Source organism: Pygocentrus nattereri, chromosome 18, assembly GCF_015220715.1.
Source record: "Pygocentrus nattereri isolate fPygNat1 chromosome 18, fPygNat1.pri, whole genome shotgun sequence".
NCBI classification, from domain to species: Eukaryota; Metazoa; Chordata; class Actinopteri; order Characiformes; family Serrasalmidae; genus Pygocentrus; species Pygocentrus nattereri.
In genome coordinates this window covers 3,934,866-3,962,649 of record NC_051228.1, presented here as the reverse complement: position 1 = coordinate 3,962,649, position 27,784 = coordinate 3,934,866, and the positions used below count along the sequence as shown (strand labels likewise).

Genomic DNA, 27,784 nt, shown 5'->3' with positions numbered 1-27,784 from the left:
AATTAGCACTGTTTAGCTGACCTCACTGCTGCATTACAACTCACCTTCCAACTCTGGTCAAACAGACTCTTCAACCAGCTGTAGCATCAAATATACATTGTCCTTTGAATTATCTGGGCCTTTATTTGACCGTCTACTCTTGACCTTGCCTCCAGATTTATTGGTACTCTTGGCCAAGACGAGCAAACCAGGCTAGGAAAATATTTGCTTTATTTTAGGCTGCAAACCTGAGAGAAAGTTAACCTTGAAGACAGGTTTCATAATTATTGGTACCCCAAAGCAACATCTAAGGCTACGTTCACATTGCAAGTCTTGTTGCTCAAATCCAACCTCTCACTTTAGGTAAGTGACTCAAATCAGTCATTAATGTGATGAACCGGCCTGAAACGATGCATCATCAGCACAAACTAACGAGCAGAACGAGCTTCGCTGAGAAGACCATTAACCCTGATCAGCTCTCAGCTTCATTATTAGAGCCAGACGAAGGAGAAAAAGGTGAGGTGAGCTGCTTTTCCATCGTTTACAGGCTTTATCGTCTGTTTGGCGCTGCTGCCAGAGTAACACTGAATGATTGCGCAGTGTAGTAGAAAAAAAGCTCATGAATTCCGATCAGAGCGTCACATTAAGTTCGCATGGCCACGGATCAGATACGTATCTGATCTAGGACCACATATTAAAGGCTACATTCACATTACCAGCTTGAAGTGGCACAAATCAGATTTTTTGCCCGAATGTTTTCAGAGCTGTGTGACGTGAAAATCTGATCTTTTCAAGTCTGAACCTGAGCCACTTTCATATGTGGTCCTAGATCGGATAAAAGACTTAAAACGGGTGGAAAATGTATAGAAATAAGCGAAATAATCTTTTAATAAGTGCACATTCATCTCAAAAATGGGAAGTAGTAGATTTGTCGACTAGATTTAAGAACATTTCACTTCAGAAGATCCTTTTTTGCAGTGCAATTTTTTTAAACGAAGTTAAAAACCTTGCCAATTTTTTGCAATTACAAGCCAATTTTAGTAAATGATGTTGGCTCATCAAAAAGTGCTGTAATAGGTTGTAATAGTCCAGGTAAATATTTGTTTATTGAGTGTAGTCGGTGGCTTTTCACCATTAAGAACTGTACAATTTTGTGTCCCAAACAAGTGAGTGCTTTAAAGTAGGCTAATTGCTTAAGTAGAGATATAAGGGGTCCAGTAACATTGATTGGGGTTCTGCTCACCATGAAGCCCCTTTGCTAGACGGCCTGCCCGCCTATGATCCTCTGCTGATACTTATACCAGTGGATCCTATGCTGGACCAGCTGGTCATGATGGATGTTCCACCGAATGTATCTGAGACGTGTGAACAGCTGCACTGAGCTTTTGAAGCCTGCTTGTGGCCCGAGCTGAGTGTTGCATCATGAGATTAATGGATGGGGGGTGGGATGAATGGGAGCTGAAGGAGGTGGAGAAACAGGGAGGAAAAGCCGGTGTCTGGCACTCAGGTGGGTGACAAACAGCACAGCAACAGATGGGCTACAGTCTGTAACCATAATTGTACAGCTATACAGTGGCTTGTCAGGGAGTGGAGGCACACGGTCGGTGTTTCTGACAGCGCCGATGGTGAGCGTGGCGCGTGCCACGTCTGCAGGTGAACGCACGATGCTGGCGGCCAATGAGCACTTCGTGGTGTCTCAGGCGGCGCTGTGCGGGATCCCCATCAGCGGAACGGAGCTGCTCGTGCTTCATGCACAGACAGAGGAGGATGAGGAGGGCGCGCAGGGTCACGCACAGCGGCACACGCACCACACGTGAGTAGAGCTGGACACTGCAGACCAGTCATGTTTGCTATAATTGATTGTAGAATGTAATGCAGTATTGATAAAATAGGTTATGCACTGTATGACCGATGAGTCCATTCAGCATCCATTAGCAGAGAAAGAAAAAGTTTGTTTGTCTCTGTTTTTCGCTTTTTAAGTCCTTTTTGTCTATAAAACGCTGGAGTTGTAATCAAAAACAAAGCAGTCCGGATGCTGGACCAACAGAACACAATGAAACGAAACCCAAAAAGCAAGAAAGAGCTCAATGACTTAAATGGAACTGGGCAAAAAGTGCACTAGTACTTTCATTAGTTTATTAGTAGAGCTAATAGTTCTATTTAGAACTTTTTCATCATCAAAATGTTCTATATAGCACCAAAAAGGTTGCTTCCTTTGTTACTTGTTGACATCATCATAAAAGCAGAAGCCTTTTTGGGGCTATATAGAACCATATCACTGCTGTCCGTACAAAACTTTGTCTCTCTAAAATGGGAACTTTACAGGAGAAGGAAAAAGCCTACTTTACTTTTAATGGAAGTCAATGGAACCAGACGTCTTTCAAGCCATTTTGGCCATTTCTTTTGGTCCATTCATAACATTTTGACTCAATATAAAGGGCAGCAGGTATTTACAAATTATGTCAAAAACTGAAAAACGACCAAAATGGACATACAAGGTTTTGCTCCAACACCAACGCCTCAGTGTCACTGCTGGACTGACAATAGTCCACCAACCAAAAATATCCAGCGACCACTGATGAAGGACTAGAGGACGACCAACACAAACTGTGCAGCAGCAGATGAGCTGTCGTCTCTGATTTACCTCTATCAGGTGGACTGAAAAGGTAGGTGTGTCTAATAGAGTGGACAGTGAGTGGACACAGCAGCACTGCTGTTTGGCACAACAGTTCATTTTACAAACAGCTACAAAAGCAAAAAAACGTCCCATATAAATAGAATAAACACCATCAAAACATCAACAATAGTGTTCTTACAGCAGGAACAGTCCGCCAATCACAGCCCAGTCACCAGCTGTTGGTGTTAAGGTACACTCTTTAAAAAGACGGTTCTTCATGGGTTCTTTAGTAAAGAAACGGTTTTATATAGAACCAAGAACACTCAAATAAACACTTTTTCATGATTAAAGGGTTCTATGCGTCAGGAAAGAGTTCTTCAGATTGATGCAATATAGTATGAACATGCTATAGATGGTTCTATACAGAACCTTTTTGAAAAGGGTTCTATACAGCACCCCAAAGGGTTCTCATATTGTTACAAACCATCTACATCACATTCTCCATCCGTCTGAAGAGCCCTTTCATCATGCAAGGAACCCTTTAATCATGCAAAGGGTTCTTTGAGTGGTCATGGTTCTGTATAGAACGGGTTTCTTTGTCAAAGAACCCTTAAAGAGACGTTTTTTTGTTTTTTATAGTACCACCAGTTGTATTAATAATTAATGCATGATCTGTAGTTTTGTTTCATATTGTACTTTTTCAGAAACCCAGTAAAACAGAAAAACATTTAGTATTTAGTGTAGAAAAGTAAGAAATCAATAAATGAAGTGATGGGGAAAAATATACTTTACATAACTTAGCAAAGAAAATAAAACAAAAATATTTCCCACAAAGATTTCAAACATACAGTCAATCTATATTGAATTAGATGAATGTTAGATAAATCTGGCCACTTGCTCTCGTCCACATCACCCTTAATGTCCGCGGTTCAGGATGACCCCCCTTCTTAACCTCCTATTGACCAGGGTTTATTTGGTTTGTCCGTCTGAATTTCCGTGACCAAGTCGTAAGGCAAATAATTCACTAACTGCATGAAGAATCTGTAATAATTTTATTTTATTTATTTACTTGTTTGTAAAAGCTCCACCTAAATCAACAGAACGTGTGATTAATGATCTCCACACGTCACTATACGCTCACAATTTACTGCTGAAGGCCAAAAATCTCCGACGCTCTTTGTGTTGTTCTCTAAAAGTGATGTTTCCAGAGCAGATCACTGAAGAGACGCCGTCTGTTTATAGTTTAGAGCCCAGATTTGGGGAAAAACGGGTCGACTTTCAGTAGAAAAACAAAGTTCAGCTTCTTTTATTATAAGGGTTTAAAATGACGTCACCGTCTATTAGACTGGAGAGAAGAGCTACAGCCTCACACGACGCCCAGCTTCTGAATGGAGCTTATGGAATATGAACGTTATGAAGAACATGATGAAGTGCGTTTTGGACCCACCGGTGGTCCCAAGGGTTGGTCAGTGCCTGGGTGGGACTTCAGCTCAGACAGGTTTCTAGCCTATTTAAATACGTTCAATCAGTGGATTATCACTCCCAATATTATAATTATTTGGGCTTTGTATTTTTGTCTGAGATCATATTTGTTGTGTTAGCAAATTGATATGCAGTTCAGGAGGTTTGGAGTTCATCTGTGCAAATGTTTCTATGAGAATCGTCGTTTGAGCTACTGTAATACTCCATTTTGCTAAAAGCTGAAAAGAGGACTAAAGATTTCTTTAGAAACTGCGACCAGTCAATTCATTCTGTATTCAAGCATGGAAAAACGGGTCGATGGTTCGGCCCGGACAGAGTGCTGTCGTGCTAAATGTGTGAAGAGTTTTAAAAAGACTAATAATCTGATACTGATACTTCTTGTATGTGAAAATCCAACTTTCAAAGACACATTTCTAATGAAAAAAGTCAAATTAATGTGGCATTTAACGCATTTTGGAATGAAACCCTTCAGTTCCTCTTGATTATTTAATCACTTAAAAACTCAAAACACTTATTTAGACTAAACGTTTGCTAAAATTGTTCTGTTGAGCAGCTTTTGCAAGCACTAAGCTCTTCAGACGTCTGGTTCCATTCACTACCACTGTGAACAATTCAGACATGGAAAGTTTTTCAGAGTGAAACATGTCATAACAAACCACTCTGGCTGACTTTGCCACATCCAAATCGTTTAATTCTGCAGAAATTGGGGAATAATTGGTGCAATTCCTCTTTAGGTAATCTCAAACAGACCTGGCGCTTTCCGTGAATAGAACTGAGTCCCACTAACTTTTTAAAAGCAATAAAGTAGCCGTTGTTGTCTTTTTCATTTATTTCTGTGAAAAGTCAAGAGACCGGTACTTTAACTTAAATTAAAATGATTCAAATTTGCGTTTAATTGATCACAGAAACATTTTAATGAAATATGTTCATTGAAATTTCCCAGTAACGCCACAATTACAATGCAATTTGATTAAGTTCCAAACAATTTAATGTTAAAAGAAAAATTTTAGCAATCGATTTATTTAATTAAAAACATTTTAATCTCACATTTTCACATTTTATGGGCAGAACCGTTACTCATAACCCCCCCCCTGTAAAAAATGGAACATTCCATTTATTATGATATTTACAGGAATCTGATTCATCTGGTCATTTTCTGCATAATGTCCATCAGACAGGTCAGTAGACTCATTCAGTTTTCTTACTCTACACACAAAACACTGATTTGACCGCCTGGATAAAGCTTGAAAATTATTATGACCAAAATTATAGTTAAAAAACAGAAAATATAGCCATATATATTCTGAGGTTTTTGATGTTTTTGTAAACTATACAGTAATTAGCATTAAACATGTGCACCATGTCATGCTGACCACTTAATTTAGCCAAACTTCACAGCATTGTTACCCATTTTTTAAATCTTTGATTATTTTAAATGAAAATAAAATGAAAATTGCTTGATACAAATATTTTAATGTAAGCATTTTGATTGAAACAATTTCCCACTGTCCCTTCTGCTCTTTGTTGTATACTTGCGTCTTGTTCCATTAACATCAAGTAAATGAGCAATATGATCTCTGTGTTCAACCCTGTTACTCCCTTTAACCCCTATATTCAGTCATTTATGGAGATAACAGCCCATATAGCGTCTGATTTGACAGCCTGAGGTGGAAAATTGACATTTTCTGAAGGTTCAAGACATAAAATGAACTCGATTCATGGACAATGGAACTATATTATGTGATTTCTATCACTATAACATACTGTTACCTATGAATGTAATCTATAAAAGTACAGATAAGGGGCAGTCGTGGGCTGGAAGTTAGGGAACCGACCCTGTGACCGGGAGGTTGCCGGTTTGATCCCCAGAGCCGACAGTCTGTGACTGAGGTGTCCTTGAGTAAGACACCTAACCCCCAACTGGTCCCCAGGTGCTGCGATAGGGCTGCCCACCGCTCCAGGCAAGTGTGCCCACTGCCCCCTAGTGTGTGTATGTGGTGTTTCTCTTCACGGATGTGAAATTTCCCCGTTGTGGAATTAATAAGGGTCGTTTAATGTTTGCATTAGCATCTTAGCTCCAGTGCATAACTGAACAGGCTTATATGTTTTGGCCAAAGTGTTGCTTTCTATTTCCAGGCTCACACTGAGATGATACCTTGCAGAATCGCCTCTTCACTCTCTCTCTGCAGGTTTGAAGCCATGCAGCGGAGGCACACCACCCTGAGAGAGAAGGGCCGCAGGGGTCCGGCCTACATGTTCAGTGAGAGGGGCACCAGCCTCACTGCAGAGGAGGAACGCTTCCTGGATGCTGCGGAATATGGCAACATTCCGGTGGTGCGCAAGATGCTGGAAGAGTCCAAGACGCTCAATGTCAACTGTATGGACTACATGGGCCAGAACGCCTTGCAGCTCGCCGTGGGCAACGAGCACCTGGAGGTGACGGAGCTGCTGCTGAAGAAGGAAGGGCTGGCACGGGTGGGCGACGCCCTGCTGCTGGCCATCAGTAAGGGTTATGTGCGCATCGTGGAGGCCATCCTGGCGCACCCAGAGTTTGAAGGCGGTCTCCGCTTCGCCCACAGTCCTCTGGAGCAGGAGCCGAGGGACGATGACTTCTATGCATATGACGAGGACGGCACGCGCTTCTCGCAGGACATTACGCCAGTTATACTGGCTGCACATTGCCAGGTAGGGTCTTGGATAATCTACGTTATTTGGGAAGTTGATCATTTGTTCTCTCCTAATATTCCCAATGGAATTTGTATTCTATGTGCACATGTCAAGGTCTGGGATATATCAGGCAGTAATCAGCTGCTGCGGTGGATAGTTAGTTATTGTAGTCAGCATGTTGGATGAGGGAGAAATGGGCAAGGGGTGAAGATCTTAGCAACTTTGACAAGACTGCCGAAGGCTATCCTGGCTGGTTCTTCTGGCCAGAAAGGCTACTGTGGCATGAGATATTGTTAATAATGATTATGGGGGCAATGTGTGACAATGGACAGTGCATCCCACTCTGCTGAATATGGAGCTGTGCAGCCACAAACTGGTGACCATGCTGACATCTGTCCACCGTCAAAAAAGATGGACATGAGGCCATTGGAACTGGACTACAATGGACATGCGAGCATCAGAACTGGACTTTGAAGTGATAAAAGAATGAGTCTTACTTCCCTTTACATGGACGATTGGTATGATGCCAGATGGGATGAAGACAAGCCAGTGGAGTGAGATGCTCATGTGGATGTATGTTTGGCACTTGCTACTTACCTAGGCAACATTGCAAACCAGGTGTGCCCCTTCACGGTGATGGTATTCCACAATTACCCAATGGCAGTGGTCTCTTTCAGCAGGATAATGACCTGCCACACTGCACACATTGTTCAGAAATGCCTTGGTGGAACATGACGGCCTTCAAATCCAATCCACTACGGTTCCATGTCTCAATTCATTGGACTTAAAGGATCGGATGCTAATATCTTGGTGCTAGCTACCGCATGACACCTTCAGAGGTTGTGTAGAGTCGATGCCATGACATGGTTGGAGCTGCTTTGGTGCACCAACAGCAGGTGGTCATTGGTGCGCCAACAGCAACCTACAATGGTCATGCAAGTGTCAGAACTGGACCTTGGAGTGATAGAAGAAGGTTGCCTGGTCCAAAGATTCTTGCTTCCCTTTATACTGATGACTGGGTATGATGGTGGGATGAAGACAAGCCAGTGGAGTCAGTGAGATGCACTGGGGGATGTTCTGGGTCTGCGCATTCACTGTCTGTTTCATTAAAAAGTGATTTAGAAAAGATTTAGAAGCGATTTTAAGGCCTTGGCATAAGATAGCAAGTTTAAATCCTGGTGATACCACAAGTCCAAGAGGCCATAATGAATCTTTTTAATTGGATGTTCACTGCAAAAATGTACAGAAACTGGAAAAATATTCTGAAAAAGCTCACAGTGAAATATATTGAATGACCACAGATTAAGCAAAACATCTGCCAGCGGAGTAAGCAAAGATTCCTTCAGCAATTATATCTACTTTTTCACATCACCCTAAATATTTAATAAGAAAACTAGTAAGAAAATGTGTAAATAATGTGTAAATAAAGCCTTTTAGATATAATATAAGCATCAAAGATTCTGTTCCCATATACAATAATATGTCTATTCTTCTCATACAGTTCTGTTGGGATGACTATATTGATTATAAATAACTTATCAAACATATCAAAAGTTTCAGCTCTACAAACAAATCTTCAAAGATATTCCGTGTGATTACAACACTGTATATTATAATGTGCAAAGCTACACAATCCTTTTCCTCCAGCATTATCAACAAGAATATTATCAACAGAAGTGAGTAAAGTGAGTCATCTCAAATCCTTCACTTGTAGTCTTCACATGTTACCTACCAACTTTTTTTAAAGAATGTGTTTTCCTCAATAAGTCAAGTCAAGTCAGCTTTATTGTCCATACTACAATATGCACAGGACATACAGTGAACTGAAACTGCGTTAGTCTCAGACCAGAGTCTTCAGACATTAAACACCTCACTCATGTCAGGAAATTAAACTGCAGTTGTGATGTCTTTCTTAAAGAAGAAAAATCTAAAAGCAACTCTAATTAATTAATTATGGACCGATTTCAAATCTGCTGTTCATTGGAAAAATTATTGAGAAAATTGTCTTCAAGCAACTTGCAGGCTTTCTATACTTAAATAGCTATCTAGACAACTTTCAGCCAGGTGTTTGGCCTTTCATAGTGCTAGAGCAGCTCTAATTAAGGTCATTAATGGCATTCGTTTAAATACAGAGTATGGAAAAATATCCCTTCTACTACTGCTCAGTCTCAACGCTGCTGTTGATATCACTGACCATAAAGTTCTCACAGATAAATGTGAGAACTGGGTTGTTCTCTCATGTGCTGTCCTAAAATGGTTCAATTCATACCTGGAAGGAAGGAGCTACTTTGTGGAAATAGAAAATAAAGCTCCAGAGAGAGTCGCAGTGACCTGTGGTGTCCCACAGGGTTCAATTCTTGGGTCATTCTTATTTAATTTATAATCACGTAATGGTGCAGGACCAGCATATTTATCTGATCTGCTGCAGCAATATGAACAAAGTAGAACTCTTAGACCATTAGGAGCTAATCAGATAGTCCAACCAGCCTGAAAACATTCCTATTTGAGCAGCTTTCAGCTCAGTTTAAAACGCTGTTAGCTTTTCTAGCTCTTCTCCTCTGTAACAGCAATTGAATGACTTTTAAAATCTATTGCTATATAAATTAACTTGCCTTGCTTTTGAACATCTGCAGGAGTACGAGATCGTGCACATACTTCTGCTGAAGGGCGCTCGCATCGAGAAGCCACACGATCACTTCTGCAAGTGTAGTGAGTGCATGGAGAAGCAGAAGCAGGACTCCTTCAGCCACTCCCGCTCCAGGATGAACGCCTACAAAGGCCTGGCCAGCGCCGCCTACCTGTCACTGTCCAGCGAAGACCCGGTGCTCACAGCCTTGGAGCTCAGCAACGAGCTGTCCCAACTGGCCAACATCGAAACTGAGTTCAAGGTGGGTTTAAAGTTTGAAAAATAAAAATGACCCCCTTATTTTCATCTCGTCCCTCAAAGGCAGTGAAGCAGTCAAGCCAGGTTTGGACAGTGTAGTTTTACTTCACAGAGAGTAGAGCTGTAAAAAGTCAAATGTTTTATTGTGAAATGTAGTAGAGACAAAATAGACCAGCATCGCTGGTGGTCAGAAAACCAGCATATCATCACTGTCCAAAAATAAATAAGAGTAATAACAAACAAACAAAAAATGTCTTAACATTTAACTTTTAAAGTATATGCTATAAACACATTTTGGAGCATTTATTTCCATCCATTCACCAGGAAACTTTTACAAAATTAAATAAAAAATGGAGAGATACTGTTTCTATGGCTTGTTTTTTGGGGGGTGGTGTTGAGGGCAGTGACGATATGTTATGTTCTTATGTTTTGGAAGGCCTGTATGCTGGTCAGTGGAAACCTAATACTATTCATCACCAAAAGTAGCATGTTATATTTGGAGATGTTGGTGCGCTGGTCAACCAGAATGACCATGCTGGGTGACTAGCTAAACTCGCACCAGTATAATCCAGCATCAACCAGCCTCCTGCTGGTCTTTACTTCACAGATACTTAAAAAAATAGATTAAGAGACCCTTATTAGTCCCACAACGGGGAAACACCACATACACACTAGTGAGCACACACACACTAGGGGGCAGTGAGCACACTTGCCCGGAGTGGTGGGCAGCCCAATCCGCAGCGCCCGGGGAGCAGTTGGAGGTTAGGTGTCTTGCTCAAGGACACCTCAGTCATGTGCTGTCGGCTCTGGGGATCAAACCGGCGACCTTCCTGTCATGAGGCTGGATCCCTAACCTCCAGCCCACGACTGCCCCAAATACTACCTCTACCTCATTACAGCTCGCCACTGCTAACAAACAATGGAAGCTTATGTGCTACCTGTTAGCGCCATGCAAACTGCATGGCTAAATTAGCCAGCTTTAGGTTTGGAAAGGTGATATATTGATATAACACGTCACACATACCTCAAACCATCTTAAGCTGTTCAGACTTTAAGGCACTGTTATCTACAGACGTGGACAAGGAAAGAAATGGCTTGGCTGATCATTGACATTTAAGGTGAGGTGACGATCGTTCAGATTTGATTTGTCGCTCTACGGCAGAGCAGATGAAGAGGTCAAACGTCGACTCGGATCCAGACATGTTCCGCTTACAGCGCAAAATGCGGTCTGATATGCTAAACTGCCTTTTTCTGGCCCTTTTTAATCACTTTATTCAATAATTCAGGGATTAATGCCGGCCTCCCGAGGAGCGCTAATGGTGTTTCAAAGAGCACGCCTGCATTTTTAATCTGCTTCCACACACACACACACACACACACACACACACACACACACACAAACATCTTTAGGACTAATTTGGGAAGGGTTCAGCCAGGAGCTCGCCGAGTTTGTCCTCTTGCCTCCGGCTCCGCATTCAGTCTTTTGCGCAAATTAGGATCAAGATTTTGCACAGATTAAGATGAAGCCTCGACTGCAGTTCATCGTAGTTGAAGAGTGAGTGAAGCTGTAATTGCTGGTACACAGAAAACACAGAGCGTGGAGTGTTTCTCTTCGTGAGAAGCGCTCTCGCATGCTGTTTGATGGCTGAAGGAGCTCGAGCAGAGGGTGGAGGCTGTCTTTTCTGAGAGCCACTCAGGGGATCTTGTCTAATCGCCGATTCTCGCGGCCAGTTTGCCAGCTCCTCTCATTGATTTAGTGAGCCGTTAATTGAAGAGGCTCTATTGAAGGTGCCGTGTAATCACTTCATCATTATTCCCTAATCACTGTTCTCCACCGTGAGCTCCCCGAGTGGTCAGCAACGTCAATCAATAACCTGGTATTGCTTTGCATTTCTCAACTTAATCCGATGCAATGACAGGATTTTTGCTTGCTTGTCCGTTTTTTCAGGACGTGAATAGAGTTTTGTATTTCAACTATAGGAGGCAGGATCATAAATATGAGACAGAATTGATTTTTTTATCTATTTTGAGGCTGTTTTTGTGCATCAAAGCTTAGTTTTTCCATCTGACAAGCTGCAGAAATCAGATAAAAAGGCTTAGGGTTGTAAAGATTTATTGATTCTAATGGACGCATTGATTCTAAAGCCAATTCAATTGACCCAGAGTTCACACAGTACCAGTCAAAAGTTTGGACACCTACCCATGGAAGAGCCATACTTATTTTTATATTTTACTGTACATGTTTACATATTTCTATATTTTGTGCTGTGTGTTATGAAATAGCACATACATTCTGTCTCTTGTTTGTGACAGTATAGTGTAAAATAAATAAATAATTGTAATATAATAGCAATATACTCTTATACTACTAATATACTACTGCAGGGTAACGTAGTTCATATGGAAATTATGTACTGATTTAAATCAAGCAAATTCAAAACATCACTTCTTTTCAGTTGTGTTTAATAAGATGCTTAATTAACATATTGCTTCTGTTTTCCTGCAGAATGACTACAGAAAGTTGTCTATGCAGTGTAAGGACTTTGTGGTTGGCGTGCTGGACCTGTGCCGGAACACAGAAGAGGTGGAGGCCATTCTGAACGGTGATGTGGACCACAATCTGCCCAGTGACCACAACAGGCCCTGCCTTAGCCGCATCAAACTGGCCATCAAATACGAGGTCAAAAAGGTAGAGTCATCCAGAGCCCTCGATGCTGGACACATCTTTGTGTATTACAGCTTGTATCTACTGTAAAATGTAATAATACTTTAAAGCTATTTGTCTGGGCAGCACTTGTTATTGGCTTGGCCGTCACCATTCACACCTGATCGGGTAATCAATACATTATTAAGGTGAACAAGGCTGCCAGAGGTGGGAAGAATGCTTTCAAAAAGTAGTGATGGTTCAATACTTATTACACTGTACTCAATGAGTATTCAGTAACTTATTCTTTAACAATAGATCACATGTAAGTGTGGCTTCCTCCCGCCCCCCGGGCCCCGACAATGATGGCCATGAGAGCCGGCAGAAAGGCAGGGCCCGAACACGCAGTGTGAGCACCGGAGCCGAGAGGGAACGAGAGCTTGCCGCTCTGCCTCCTCATCACCACCCCCAGCTGGCAGCTCGACCGCCTGGGTCGAAGGTGAGGCAGTGAGGCGGTCTCGCTACGTAACCAGGGGCGGGCCCTGGTCGGCGGAGCTCGGGACTCGCTCCATGCTCTGGTGCCTCTCGTGGTCGACACCAGCATCTTCGCCCTCCTCCTCCCGCCATTACTCGCATCCATCCATGGAGCTCGGGCTTTGCGCTCCGCCCCCTCCACACTCACGCCTCTGTCCCCGGCGTCCTCGCCGAGGTTTGTCACTGCTGTCTGTTTGGCCCCTGCCTTCCTGCTGGCTCTCGTGGCCGTTGTCGTCGGGGCCTGGGGGGCGGGCACATGCCACAGTAAGGTATTCAGAATATATGTGGAATACGCATTGACATGGCACGTGAAGAAGTGAAGGTTCTGCTGTTGTCATTTTTATTTCATTCACTCTTTTTCTCACTGCTACCAACAGTTTTTGTTTACATAATACTATCATTAGCATACTGAAAACATTGGTCCCACTTTAGATTAAATGTCTCTAATAACTGCGTAGTTACACGTGAATAACATATGTATAACATGGTAACTACTGATGACTTAGTTAGTGTTACAGATGGATTTCAGAAGTGCAGCCTATGTAATTACACAAGTGTGTCTTCTGCACCGGAAGTCTCCTGCAGTGTAGTGTTAGTTACACTTAGTGGGCAGTTCCTGTGTAGTTGGTATGTAGGTACTGTGTAATAAAGCAGTGGTAATATGAATGTTTTTTTGGGGAAATACAACATATTTAATTAATGTCATAAACATTACATTATAAGATGAGGGGTCATCTGCTGGACTGTCACATGTACATACAGACTGGTTTAAAGCTGAAACTGGTTACAGTGTCAGATACAGTGTACAGGCAGATACAGTGTAAGTAATGCCTTAATGTAAGTTATTACAACTTTTAAAACTGCTGTTCTAGCCTGATTACAAATGTAATTACATGTGTTATTAAGATTAAGAGAACCCACAACGGGGAAATTTCACCTCCGCATTTAACCCATCCATGAAGTGAAACACCACATACACACTAGTGAGCACACACACACTAGGGGGCAGTGAGCACACTTGCCCGGAGCGGTGGGCAGCCCAATCCGCAGCGCCCGGGGAGCAGTTGGGGGTTAGGTGTCTTGCTCAAGGACACCTCAGTCATGTGCTGTCGGCTTTGAGGATCGAACTGGCGACCTTCCGGTCACGAGGCTGGTTCCCTAACCTCCAGCCCAAGATAGAATAGGTTCATCTATTAAAATACACGTGTGTAATTACATAAGGGCTACTTCTGTAATTCATCTGTAACAGTGACTAATGCATTAGTAGTTACATGGTTGCTGCAAATGTTGTTCACATGTAACTACTCAGTTATTAGAGACACTTAATAGAAAGGGGGACCAAAACATTTTGTTCGAATTTCTTACTTCTTTCCTTTTTTTGGAAGAAGTCTTCAAGATTTGGTGCTATTCTTAGGTCACTCTCCAAGTGTACGCTAATTCATGGCATGTTGGGCCCTTTATATGACGTTTTGTGCCTTATATTGAGGCTCGTGTTCAGATAACTCTTGGGAAGTCTGTGGATGCTGACCATTATATTTGATAAGTAAATCCAAATGAGGGCATATCAAATACTAAAACAACTCAAATTTCATCTTTAAACTCAACATACTCTCCTTCTCACTGAAACTGTTCGGCTGGATGAATCATTTGTGGTGGTTGGTTAGTGTAGTGGTTAACACCTTTGCTTTCTACGCTGTAGACTGGGGTTCAATCCCCAACCAGGGCACCCTACACTATACTAATAAGGGTCCTTGGGCAAGACTCCTAACACCACCTTGGCCTACCTGTGTAAAATGATCAAATTGTAAGTTGCTCTGGACAAGAGCGTCAGCCAAATGCCGTAAATGTAAATTTGTAATGAGAACTGTATTAAACTACATTAGAATGTGAAAAGTATTTTCACTAATAGTCTCAAAATGTCTAAAAGCTATTGTTTAGATTACTAAAGATTCCTATAACGTACTCCAGCACTATTCAAGTCCAGTAAGACAGCTCTACAAGGAAATGATGTAGCGGTATTAAATGATTATGCCTGGTTAGTTTATATGGATGATCGTCCTGAACTGGTTCTAAGACTTTAAAACACATTTGGGGATTTTAACCCATTTACATCAGACTTTACATTGAAATCTTTTCTGTTTGAATTATGTTTATTTCATTAAACACGTGACGGAACATTCAGACACTGACAAAGCAATCGTAACTCAAACTGTACCAGATATTTCAGTACTGACCATCTCGGTTTTGTCCTATTTTGAGGAGAACTCAAAAAACACTAGCCAGTACATGACCAGCAAACACAGCTTTGAACAACTGCCCACGCACTTGCTTCAAAATCTAGCTTTTTTTGTAACTGCTCACCATGTGGACCTGAGGGAAAAGGATGCAGCCTCACTTCCAGCTCTAAAATGCAGGGGTGTGGCTAAAACCAGGCCACGCCCACTTACAAAAACTCTTTGTATTTCAGTAGTGACATGAAAATGTGGCTTTTTTAAATGTTTTTTTTTTTAACAATAATTCAAAATCTGTCAACTTTACTTCAATTTAAGTAAAAAAATGCAAAAAATATATAATTTTCACAAGTATTTCACAAGAAATAACTCCATCAATGATTATTTTGTATATATTTAGCTTATTATTTCTATCCTAACTGGTGGTTTAAGTAGATTATAGCGTAATAAACAGTTGTTTTTTTTTTTACTGTGGGACTAATTGGATGGGGTGCTCCATATACAGAATTCTTTAAGCTTGTTATTTTGTTACTGCACTTTGTTTTTGTAAGGGCAATAAACATGATGTCACTTTTAATATTCTGTTTAATATTCTGTTTTATTTACTGTTAGCTATATTAACAATAGTGACTTCCTTAAATACAGTTAATTAAACTTCTTTTATTCAAAAAAGTTACGCATTCTTCTCTATTCGTTTAATGTTCTGTAGTGTTTTGACTGGGAATAACAACTTCGGTCTTTATAAATCGTTTCAATTGTTATTTTTATTTCTTTTATATTACTATTATTATTATTTGCTGGCCTGTAACTTTTCCTCAGCGCTGCATTCATCTCCACCATCTCTGTGCAGTTTGTGGCTCATCCGAACTGTCAGCAGCAGCTGCTAACCCTGTGGTATGAGAACTTGTCTGGCTTGAGGCAACAGCCTATTGGAGTGAAATGTTTAACAGTGCTGGGCATTATGGTGGGTCTACCGTTCCTGGCGATTGCATACTGGATCATGCCCTACAGCAAGGTACAGTCCAGAGCACCACCAGCCCTCCCCCCCACTTTATATCCACTTTTCAATACCTCAGAAGTCCAGAAGTGCACAGGAGCAGACTCTGTATCAACTGCAGTTAGTCTAGACACTCGTTATGCTTCTGTGTCTGAGTTTTGAAGGTCAATTTGTGCTCTTCTGTTTCTTTTCCCAAGGTGGGTCAGGTTCTCCGCAGTCCGTTCATGAAGTTCGTTGCCCATGCTGTCTCCTTCACCACTTTCCTGGGCCTGCTGGTGCTCAATGCCTCTGACCGCTTTGCTGGAGTCAAAAATCTGCCCAACGAGACGATCACTGACCACCCGCGCCAGGTCTTCCGTGTCAAGACCACTCAGTTCTCCTGGACGGAGATGCTAATTATGAAATGGGTGCTTGGTTAGTATTACTGAAGTGAAGAGGATGAGGACACAGTCAGGGCATTTGTATCATTTCAAGAGGAATTCTAATTAAAATATTTGCATAAATAGGTGGTCAATATGTAAACCAAGTCATTCAGAGTGGTTTCGTATGAAATGGTCCAGGCTAGAAAATGTACTGGTCCAAATTGTTCACAGTGGTGGTGATAGGAACCAGAAAAAAGTGTTTAATGCCTCTAAAAGCTAACATGCCGAATGTTATCATACAACAGGGTTATGACCACATAGATGCCTGAGAGGTTTTACAGTAAAATAAGGGTTTTACAATAACTTTGGCATTAAATTTTGGCTTAAACGTACCATTTTTTGGGCAGTAAATAAAATACTTATATTTGTATTATTGACATGGTGACTCCTGGTTCCTATCACCATCATTGTAAAGAAATCTGAGTCAATACGTTTCTTTGATTGACCGTTTCACATCAAACCATTCAGAATCACTTTTACATTTCAATGGCTGTGGAATTCTGACAGTTCTAAAGTAGTTGAGTAAGATATATAACATCAATATATACACTAAATGGCCAATAGCATGTGGACAACTGACCATCACACTAATATGGGCTTGTTGGGTATCCAATTGTGGCCATAACAGCCTCCACTCATCTGGGAAGGCTTTCCACAAGATGTTGGACAAGAAGGCCTGGCTCACAGTCAGCGTTCCAGTTCATCCCAAAGGTGTACAGTGGGGCTCAGGTCAAGGCACTGTATAGGCCACTGGAGCTCCTCCACACCAAACTCATCAAACCAAGTCTTTGCTTTATGCACAGTTATCTTGGAACAGGAAACATGTCTTTATGTGCCATAGGATTGACCTCATCCTTCACTGGAACTAAGAGGCCCATACCCTGAAAAATAGCCCCAGCCCATCATCCCTCCTCCACCAAACTTTACTGATGCCATTGCAGATTGTGGTGTTTACTGTTGTCCTGGTGTCTACCAAACCCAGACTTTTCATCATTTCAGCATCAGACTGCCAGATAGTGAAGCATGGTTCATTATTTCACAGAAGACGTTTCCACTGCTCCACAGTCCAGCAGCGACATGCTTTATGCCTCTCCTTAGGCTTGTGTGCAGCTGCTTGTCCATGCAAATCACTGCTGCTAAATGCTCACATTTCACAACAATAGCACTTACAGTTGGCTGGGGCAGATCTAGCAGGACAGACATTTCCTGAACTGGCTTGTGGCAAAGGTGGCATATTTGTCTTTGGATATCGCATGACTGCGTGCTTGATATTATGGCCCTGCCAGCAACAGGTGTGACTAAAACACTTAAACCTTTGAATTAGGAGTGTCCACATACTTTTGGCCGTGTAATGTAAGCAATAAAATTAACGTCCAGAAAGCTTCATATGTCATAAGTGGGGATCAAATCCCAAGGGAAGAATCTTGACAAAAGATTGTAAATGTAATTTGTAAGTATATTATTTGCTATTTATTAACAGATTGTTGTTCCCAAAATACTTAAAATATTAAATGCATTTTTAAACATCTAATCTCATTTATAACATTTAAAATTGAATTGTGTATATTTATGCATTGAACACAAATGATTCAATTTACAGTAGTGTGTGCTGTAACATAAAAAGGTTATGTAACATTTTGAATCATTGAAGCTGATCATGACTGGTGGTGTTCCAATCCTGTGGTCAGGAATGATCTGGTCAGAGTGCAAGGAGATCTGGGAGGAAGGCCCTCGCGAGTATGTCATGCACCTGTGGAACATCCTGGACTTCGGCATGCTGTCCATCTTTGTGGCATCGTTCATGGCGCGTCTCATGGCCTTTCTGCGAGCGTCTCGTGCACAGCTGTACGTGGACCTGTATGTGACGAGCGCTGACCTGAGCAACGTCTCTCTGCCTGCGGAGGTGGCCTACTTCACTTATGGTCAGCGCAGATTTACTGACATTCATCACCTGCAGTTCAGAGTAATGCAGCAGTTCTCTGGGGTGTTTAGCAACACTGTTCAGACAGTCATTACATAATATATTATAATATATATATTTATGACTGTCATTTATTTAAATTCCAGTCAAAGTGGTCATATAATATCATATGTTTCAGTATTTAGTGTGTCCACACGTTACGTTTACCTGTATTACAGAAGGACCTGGGTTCGATTCCCTCACCAGGAAACCAGGGATCTCTCTGGCTACGTTCACATTACCAGGTTGAAGTGGCACAAATCCGCTTTTTTGTCTAATGGGACTCAGATCTGGTGTTTTCAGGGCTCTGTGGACACGAATCTGATCTTTTCAAATCCGATCTGAGCCACTTTCATCTGTGGTCCTAAGCTAAGTTATGTTAAGTGATACTTTTTTAATCCCACAACCGGGGAAATTCCATCTCCGCATTTAACCCATCCATGAAGTGAAACACCACATACAATATACACACACTAGGGGGCAGTGAGCACACTTGCCCAGAGCGGTGGGCAGTCCTATCCACGGTGCCCGGGGAGCAATTGGGGGTTAGGAGTCTTGCTCAAGGACACCTCTGTCATGGAATGTCAGTGCTGGGGATCAAACCAGCAACCTTCCGGTCACAGGGCCAGTTCCCTAACCTGCAGCCCACGACTGCCCCCAACAACTACATCCAAATCGTGGCTGTGTGACCTTAATGTGACGCTCAGATCTGAATTTATGTGCTTTAATCCACTGTGCTGTGCCATCATTCAGCGTTACCATAGCAACTGCGCTGAAGAGACATTAAAGCCTGTAAACGGTGGAAAAGCAGCTCATCTCACCTTTTTCTCCTTCGTCTGGCTCTAATGATGAAGCTGAGAGCTGATCAGAGTCAATGATCTTCTCAGCGAAGCTCGTTCTGCTCGTTAGTTTGTGCTGATGATGCAGTGATTCAGTCACATGAGTGTCATTTCAGGCCGGTTCATCACATTAATGACTGATTTGAGTCTCTTACCTAAACGAGTGTGAACCGTCGTGTCAGAGAGCAGCGAGGCCTGTAATGTGAACGTAGCTTCTGTGTGGAGTTTGCCCTGTGACATGCAGTTAGGTGACTTGGAGATGCTAAACTGGCCCCAGGTGTGAATGTGTACGTCTGAGTATCTGCTCTGGGACGGACTTGGCACCTGTCCAGGGTTTCCTGGCTTCTGCCCAATGAGGGATAGGCTCCAGTGTCATTTGTTTACTTGTTTACTTGTTTAACAACATTCTCCCCCTGTGAAGTTATCCTTTTAGAGATATGAGGATAGAAAAATGCCAGAATGCTTTTTGGACCTTACATGTTTCAGTGCTGCCATAAGATCATGCTATAGAAGCGCACCTATGGAGATCTAATGGCTTTATGTGTGTTTCTCAGCGAGGAACCGATGGCTTCCCTCTGACCCCCAGCTCATCTCAGAGGGTCTGTATTCCATCGCTGTGGTCCTGAGTTTCTCCCGCATTGCCTACATCCTGCCGGCCAACGAAAGCTTCGGACCCTTACAGATCTCCCTGGGCCGCACCGTGAAGGACATCTTCAAGTTCATGGTCATCTTCATCATGGTCTTCCTCGCCTTCATGATTGGCATGTTCAACCTGTACTCTTACTACCTCGGAGCCAAGTATAACCCGGCTTTTACCACGTACGTGTTGAGAACGGTCAAAACTATACTCAAAACTATCCCCATATAATCTACAGACGCTCGAAAACGATTAGACGATTGGAGCAGTTTGGCGAAAAATCTAATGTAGGTGGTTTCCTTTCCCCAAAAGTAGCTGGTAGTCCTAGACTTGTTTGATATCTGAAGTTTCTTTAGTTTTGCACTGATGCTGTGGGGCTAGCATGTAAAAGAAGACCATACCAGTTGAACTACTTGCTAAAAACGGGGTGGAACCCCTAATAGACTTGATTATGTGGTTTCTGAAACTGAGACACATTGGAATCTGTACAAGTAACAGAAGTCCATCATGGCATAGGTAGAAATCTTAGTGGCAGCCACCTTGAAATGTGAATTTTGTCCATACTGTTGACCATATCGATGGATAGTATGTCATGCAGTGTCAGAAGCCACATAAGCAAGTCGGTAGCACTTTACTGTGTAATGACCCATTCACAACATCCTACATAAACACTACATCACATGTTCATCAATGTTTAAATCAACATTCATAAAGCAGGCATGTTTTACATTAATGTGGACTACTATGTCATTTTGCTGAGAGATATTTTTCAAAATAAAAGCCATATTTTAATAATATATATACATTACATGTATACCTTATACATATATATTTTGTTAAATAAAAATTAAAAAAAAAATTTACATTTTTATTTTAACATGCTATTTTATTTTGTTAAATAAAAAAAAAATTATTATTCTTTTATATTATTTTCAGTAAAACAACTAATTTCTGGACAGCCAAAAGAAAAATGACCTTGCTTTTCCTATTTAGTCATTAAGTGCTTTAACACTCAGGCATGTTTTTCCTAAACTTCCAACTTCTTTTTAATTATGTATTTTTTTCTCAAGTATTTGTTGCTTCACATGTCACTTTCCTATATGGACAGTAACTTATTCATAAATAGTTTTCTTAATAACGTAAAGACTGTTAAATGAACCATTTGACACAGGAAATATTAAAGAAGACAGAATAAAAGTAGAAAGAATAACAAAGTGGGAAATACAAAAGCTTAAATATAGGCAAGATGGTTCAAAGTGTCAAAGCATTTAATGACCAAAGCGGTAAAGCAAAGTCACTTTTATTTTGGCTGCCCAGAAATGAGGACGCTCAGTGAAAATCATACAGTTTTTTCAAAATGTGAGGATTCGATTTGGAAAAAAAAATCTAATCTCAGATCTAATCTCAGAATTAAAGATGACTGAGATTTAAAGAAAATCTCAGAATGTTGATTTAAGCATTCATGAACTGGTTATGCAGTGCTTATGAACATGTTGTGTAGCACGATGCTAATCGGGTGGTACAGCTACATTAGCCTCATAGCTCCAGTACAAAGCTGCAGAAGAAAGTTCAGACGCCAGTCGTGTCTCGACCGGTCAACTACATTTGGGACGAAAGCTGTGTTTTTCCCGAAAACGATTCCTGTAATAATATTTAATTGAATGTATGTTAGCGATAAAGCCTCCGCAGTGGACCGACGTGTTCTGGCACTATGGACGATGTAGGTGCCGTGCATGTTCCGCATGTATCTGTGTTGCATTCGCAGGGTGGAAGAAAGCTTCAAGACGCTGTTCTGGTCCATCTTTGGTCTGAGTGAGGTGATCTCTGTAGTGCTGAAGTACGATCATAAGTTCATCGAGAACATCGGCTACGTTCTGTATGGAGTCTATAACGTCACCATGGTGATCGTTCTGCTCAACATGCTCATCGCTATGATAAACCACTCTTACCAGGAGATCGAGGTGAGACCTGCTGACTGAATCCAAAACAAAAAATCTAAAACAAAATCAAACTAAAAAAAAAAAAAGATGAAAGCCTGCCACTGTGGGCCTGCTTACGTTGCCATGGTTACAGTGACCGAGTGGCCAGAAGCTCAGAGTTCTGACCAGAGAAGTCGATTATTTACAGCTTTAAGCTCGTCTGGATTTATTTATTTATTCAAAATTGACTTTGTTTAATCACCAAATCACACATATTTAGGATTGTGGAGATTCTGATATTTACAGTCGAGTTGTCAGCACCTTTTACAAGCTGCAAGGAAAGCAGATGGAAAATATGAAGGTAGAGTTTCTTATAAATAATAATTATCATTATACGTAATCATAATCATAATACACAATCATCATCCAAAAAGCTGACATGTTTTACCTTAACATGGACGACTATGTCATTTTGCTCAAAATTAAAAGCCCTATGTTTATATTAAAAAAACATTATTTTCACTAAAACACCTCATTCTGGACAGCCAAAATAAAAATGACCTCACTTTACTATAATATCATGATTATAATATAATTATAATTAGAATACTTTAACTGATGAGCTTGATTTTGAAGACCCTCAGATTACATGCTTTGTTAATTTTGTAATTGATACTAACACATGTAGAGGTTGGAAACCCAAATGTTCAGATGAGACATTTTGTCCTTTTAACAACAAACAAAAACAACATTTTAAGTCTGTTTTACCGTCTTGGCTGTAAACATATCTCAGTGTGTGCTGATGTGCTAGTATAGATTGAAAATATAAATGAAGATGCAGACTCACTTTGCTCTGCTTTGAGCTTTGGCTCAGCTACAGCCGCTTTTCTCGCATCTCCAGCAGGAAACTTTTCCTCAAAAGTGCAACAGTTTCTTGTAAAATGTTTCTCAATGCTCAGTTTTTTGCGAGGCTGAAGTCGCTTCTGATTCACCAGCTTCTTATTCAAGTTTTCCTGGTTCACCTTAAAGGGTGTCTAAGATGCCAGAATGTAACTGCTGCACCATTTAAGGTGGGATGGGACAGTTTAAACGAGAAGCTGACTTTTGTGTTTGTCAGTTTCTCATTGCAGATTAAACGTATCAGCTAGAGTGTCTATAAGCGCAAATAAGTCCTTTCGTCTCCAAATTATCGATGTCCGTCTTAAATCTCTCTCTTTGCCGTTTCGTAGCTACTAGCTGGGTGAGACTATTGTCTGTGTTGCTATGGTGACCAGCCGTCTGCGCTGATCTTCAGGGTGAATCAGCAGTTCTACATTAACTCCAGCGTTTAAGACCATTTACTGTTAAACTGAGTTGAAGGATCAGCAGAGCTTTATTTTACTGTAGAGGAGGATTATTTTATTAATTACTAATCTAATTCAGCTGTGGAGCTGCAACAGCACAGTAAAAGAGCCGCCTGTCAACCCCTGCTCTATAGGGAACCTACATTTTTACATCTTCTTACACTTTTTTCTGTTGGCCAGTTTTTATATATGGTAAACAAATAAAACATTAATCATAAAGTGTGCCAGAGCTTTTGCATAGACCACATTTTATGTTTTATTTTTGCCCTGATAATTTAGTGAATTCAGCAAATAGACAGTAAAACGTGCAGCCATGTGTTAACTTTTCAACATAATATGACCGTGAGATACCGAAACGTTTGCATATAACTGCAGCATTGGTTGAAAAAAGTGTTTGAATAATATAACATCATCACTAAAATGATTCAACCCCCAAACAGTCTAGGTTTACTTCATAAAACAGCTTATTATTTAGTAACTACAGGGACTCCAGTGCAAAGTAGTGGAGCTATTCTTAGGTTATAGAAGTGTGTAATAACACTTTGGGCCGTTCGGTGGGACTATGGCTTTTTAAGGGCTTAACAGGACATTTATTGAATTAGGTCTTTTATTGTTTTTTGCAGGATTTGATTAGACATTATATCTGTGTAATTGAAATCAGACCTGCACAATATTGCAATCACCTTTTCTATAATGGTATTTTCATATCCTGAAAAATTCCTAAACTCTTCCAGAAGGGCCCCCCACAAAGAAACAGCTCGGCTCCGCCCTCGCCACTGGTGCACAGAATTCCCACATGTGTTAAACACAAAAACTACAATACAATTCCTGCCAGACACAAAGAGCTGAAAGGCAAAGTAGTGGATGTAATAGATTTTATTCATCATCAGTTCAGTGCAGCGGTTTTTTCAGTGTGTAGTACTTTGGGATGCGGGTGGTGTTGTCCTTCTCCATGGCTGTGATGGCTCGTGTTGTTGGTATGAACAGGAGGATGCTGATGTTGAGTGGAAGTTTGCCCGTGCCAAGCTGTGGCTGTCTTATTTCGACGAGGGCAGGACCCTCCCTCCCCCGTTCAATCTGGTGCCCAGCCCCAAGTCCTTCTATTACATGGCCTTGCGCACCAGAGCCTGCCTCGTCAGACTGTGCAAGGCCAGAGGCCGTCGTCATGGCAGCCAGAGAGACACGGACGTGCCCAGTTCTCGGACTAAGGTTGGGACTTGCAAAAAAGTAGTTATATTTTTGTAGATTGTCAGCTTGAGATAATGAGTTAATTATCTTGTGATCTTGAAATAACAAAATTGTATCCACCTGTGCAGCTCAAGCAAATTCCATGCACAAGAGGGTTAAGACAGGACTAGATAATAATGGTGGTCACATGTTCACTGTGAGGGGGACTCACTTGTGTTGCCAGTGATACACACACACACACACACACACACACACACACACACACACACACATATATATATATATATATATATATACGTGATGTGTATGTATTTATATATATTTGTTGCTGCACTTTTGCTTTAATAAAAGAACTAACATGGTCTGTCTGTTTATTCATTATCCATGTCAGCTTCACAGGTTCCGCTCTTTCCATGCCCAAGATGAATACACAGTGAGAAACACCATCAAACACCCGACCAGATACCAGGTTCTTCTTTCTTCTTTCTTGTTTGCTATTCCAGACACTTTGCTGAATTATTTGATGTGTATTGATATGTACTGACACGACTCCTGGTCATGAAAACACTGAAAATCGGCTCTTGTTTTTAACCCGCCGGCTCAAACGCAGAAGCTCATGAAGCGCCTCATCAAGCGATACGTCCTGAAGGCCCAGATTGACAGTGAGAACGATGAGATCAATGAAGGTAAACCTGATATAGCAGTCTCTATGAGACTGTTCAACCACATTCACATTCAGCTGCATTCACATGGGCTGCGAGCTTATGAGGCTCGTCACTTTAAACCATTACTGGTCTCTGTATATTACTGTTCCTTGCAGTACCGTTCAATGTAATAACAACAATCATTGACAACATTCAAATCTTTATTCGAACAGCTTAGTGTAGCATGTAAACACTGCTAAATCTCCAAAAAGGACCTTTAGCTGTCCAGTCCAGTCCATACAGTCAATATTTGGACATTAAACTGCAAAAGCAGTTTTGAATTCACTTTATTAATATACCAATATTCGTCTATAAAACAGTTTAGCTCCGCCCATTCATGCTGAAGTTATAAGGAGTGTTTCAGTCCAGACAGCTTATGAATGAGGCACAGCCAATCAGAGCCAAGCTCATTTCCATATATCGGTCTTAAAATCACAGTAACAACAGCAGTAAGGGATAAAGAGGGGTTGGAAAACTGTTATGGGATGGCAGGAGGCGGACCCAAGTGCAGAACTGAAACCCAGCAAAAAGGGTAAGGAGATATATGGGGACAACAAAGGAAGCGCCACAACCGGCGTGCTCAAGCAAAGGTTTAGTTATCAGAAAGCAGGACCCTTCCTCTGCGACTGTGAGGTAGGTCCGCCTTAGGTTTTGCAGGTTTGCTGTTCAAGGAGCAAACACTTTAGCAGGGCTGGGCAAATTCTTTTGAGCTCTTAGTAGGTTTTGGGGCTGTTTCCCTCTTTGAATACTGTACCGGTCACCCCGCTACAAAGGTGTGACAAATATTGGCGTTTGCTGCCACCGTAAATAGGGGAGCTCCCAGGTGTATCAGGTTAGCCTGATTAGTCGCCCTCTGCTGGCAGCAGGCGGTGCAGGCTGGGCGCCTTGCTGCCGACTCCCTCTGCTGGCAGTGCAGGCTGAACCCTTGATTGGTTATGACTGTTTTTGGTTCATAAAATCATATAAAGATCATGAGGAAAAAAAAAAGTACAGGAAAAACACAGAATATGGTTGAACACAGACAGACAGACAGACAGAGAAAGAAAGAAAGAAAGAAAGAAAGAAAGAAAGAAAGAAAGAAAGAAAGAAAGAAAGAAAGAAAGAAAGAAAGAAAGAAAGAACGAATGAACAAGAGAGAGAGAGAGAGAGATATCCCGGAGGGAATTTGCAGTGTTTCAGTAGCCAGACACATAAACTATGCAGAAAAATAGAAATAGATGTAGACAGACGTCAAAGTACAAGAGGAATAAAATACAGTATAAAAGTATAAAAGTATCTATTTACATATTCACATGGCATATGGGACAGAGTCATAAGAACTTATGGCATTGGGTCGCGGCCACATGTAAATACTTTATAACTGCGATTGTAACCGACCCAAAATACCAAAAGAAATCCCCAAACTTTTAGGGTTCCAAGGGTTAAAGATGATGGGAAAACAAGAATGATATAATGACTGGTTCCTAATATAAACAGATACAGAAGGTCAAGTCGGTGTGTGTGTGTGTGTGTGTGTGTGTGTGTGTGCGTTCAGGTGAGCTGAAGGAGATAAAGCAGGACATCTCCAGCCTCCGCTACGAGCTCCTGGAGGAGAAATCTCAGGCCACAGAGGAACTGGCTGACCTTATCCAGCAGCTGGGTGACAGGCTCAGTAAATCTACCAAGAAACCCTGAAGAGCTTCCTGTTCTCTGCATTGCTGACAGCGACCATCCGGCCTGAACGCTGCAGGCTATGTTCTAGCTACCGTCTCTGAAATCCTACAACAAACCAAGCGAAAGCGCACCTGACACGTTCAGCCGGGTTCTGCTTATGCCACACAGCCTGTCTGAGAGCAGCCTGGCTAAATGCCTGTCTCTGCTTTTTGACTTGAACAGTAATAACACCGCGGCCTCCACGTTTAATGTTCAGCCCTTCTTTAGAAACTGTCTGATGTCTTTTCACAGGCATATGCAAAGGTTTGGGCACCACTGGCCGAATTACATTTTCTCATGAAAGTAAGGGAACACATCCTCCACAGAGGAATTTTTAATACACGGTCACTGCTTATTTACTGAATTTAACACAATGGGGACAAAACTAAGTAGAAAATGTGGCCTGTGGAAAAAAGTTAGAGCATATGTTTGATGTTTTATGTTTATATATATATATATTTCAGAATAAGCCACATCAAGTGTGTTCTCTGTAGAGGATGCGTTCAACAAAATGTGTAATTTCACCAGGATTGTTCAAACGGTATAGATATATTGAATTTGGGTGCTTAATGCAGCAGGGAGAGTGTAGAGATCAATGTAGATCAATGGATCATTATACCTGTATGAGTAGTGTACAATACTGTATTTTCAACATAGAAATAAATGAATATGACACTTCCTCAGATAATATTTCCTGAAGTCTTTTTTTCTTGACATATACATCCCATTCTTAATCCATAGGGTTTAATATGATGTCGGCCCACCCTTTGCAGCTATAACAGCTTCAACTCTTCTGGGAAGGCTTTCCACAAGGGTTAGGAGTGTGTTTATGGGAATTTTTGACCGTTCTTCCAGAAGCGCATTTGTGAGGTCAGACACTGATGTTGGACGAGAAGGCCTGGCTCACAGTCTCCGCTCTAATTCATCCCAAAGGGTTTCTATGGTGTTGAGGTCAGGACTCTGTGCAGGCCAGTCACGTTCTTCCACACCAAACTGGCTCATCCGTGTCTTTATGGACCTGCTTTGTGCACTGGTGTGCAGTCAT

General features: G+C 41.4%; 1 protein-coding gene across 1 annotated transcript; it reads left to right on the top strand.

Moving 5' to 3' along the window:
• The first annotated feature begins 1,567 nt into the window (after positions 1-1,567).
• Positions 1,568-27,136, top strand: trpc7a (transient receptor potential cation channel, subfamily C, member 7a). The gene is made up of 13 exons (XM_017715187.2): positions 1,568-1,792; positions 6,268-6,763; positions 9,379-9,633; positions 12,136-12,318; positions 15,889-16,053; positions 16,233-16,449; positions 18,146-18,379; positions 19,811-20,075; positions 21,659-21,854; positions 24,143-24,364; positions 24,735-24,812; positions 24,954-25,029; positions 26,582-27,136. The coding sequence occupies exons 1-13, from the start codon at positions 1,602-1,604 to the stop codon at positions 26,719-26,721; spliced, it is 2,718 nt and encodes a 905-aa protein (XP_017570676.2). The 5' UTR covers positions 1,568-1,601; the 3' UTR covers positions 26,722-27,136.
• Positions 27,137-27,784: the final 648 nt, after the last annotated feature.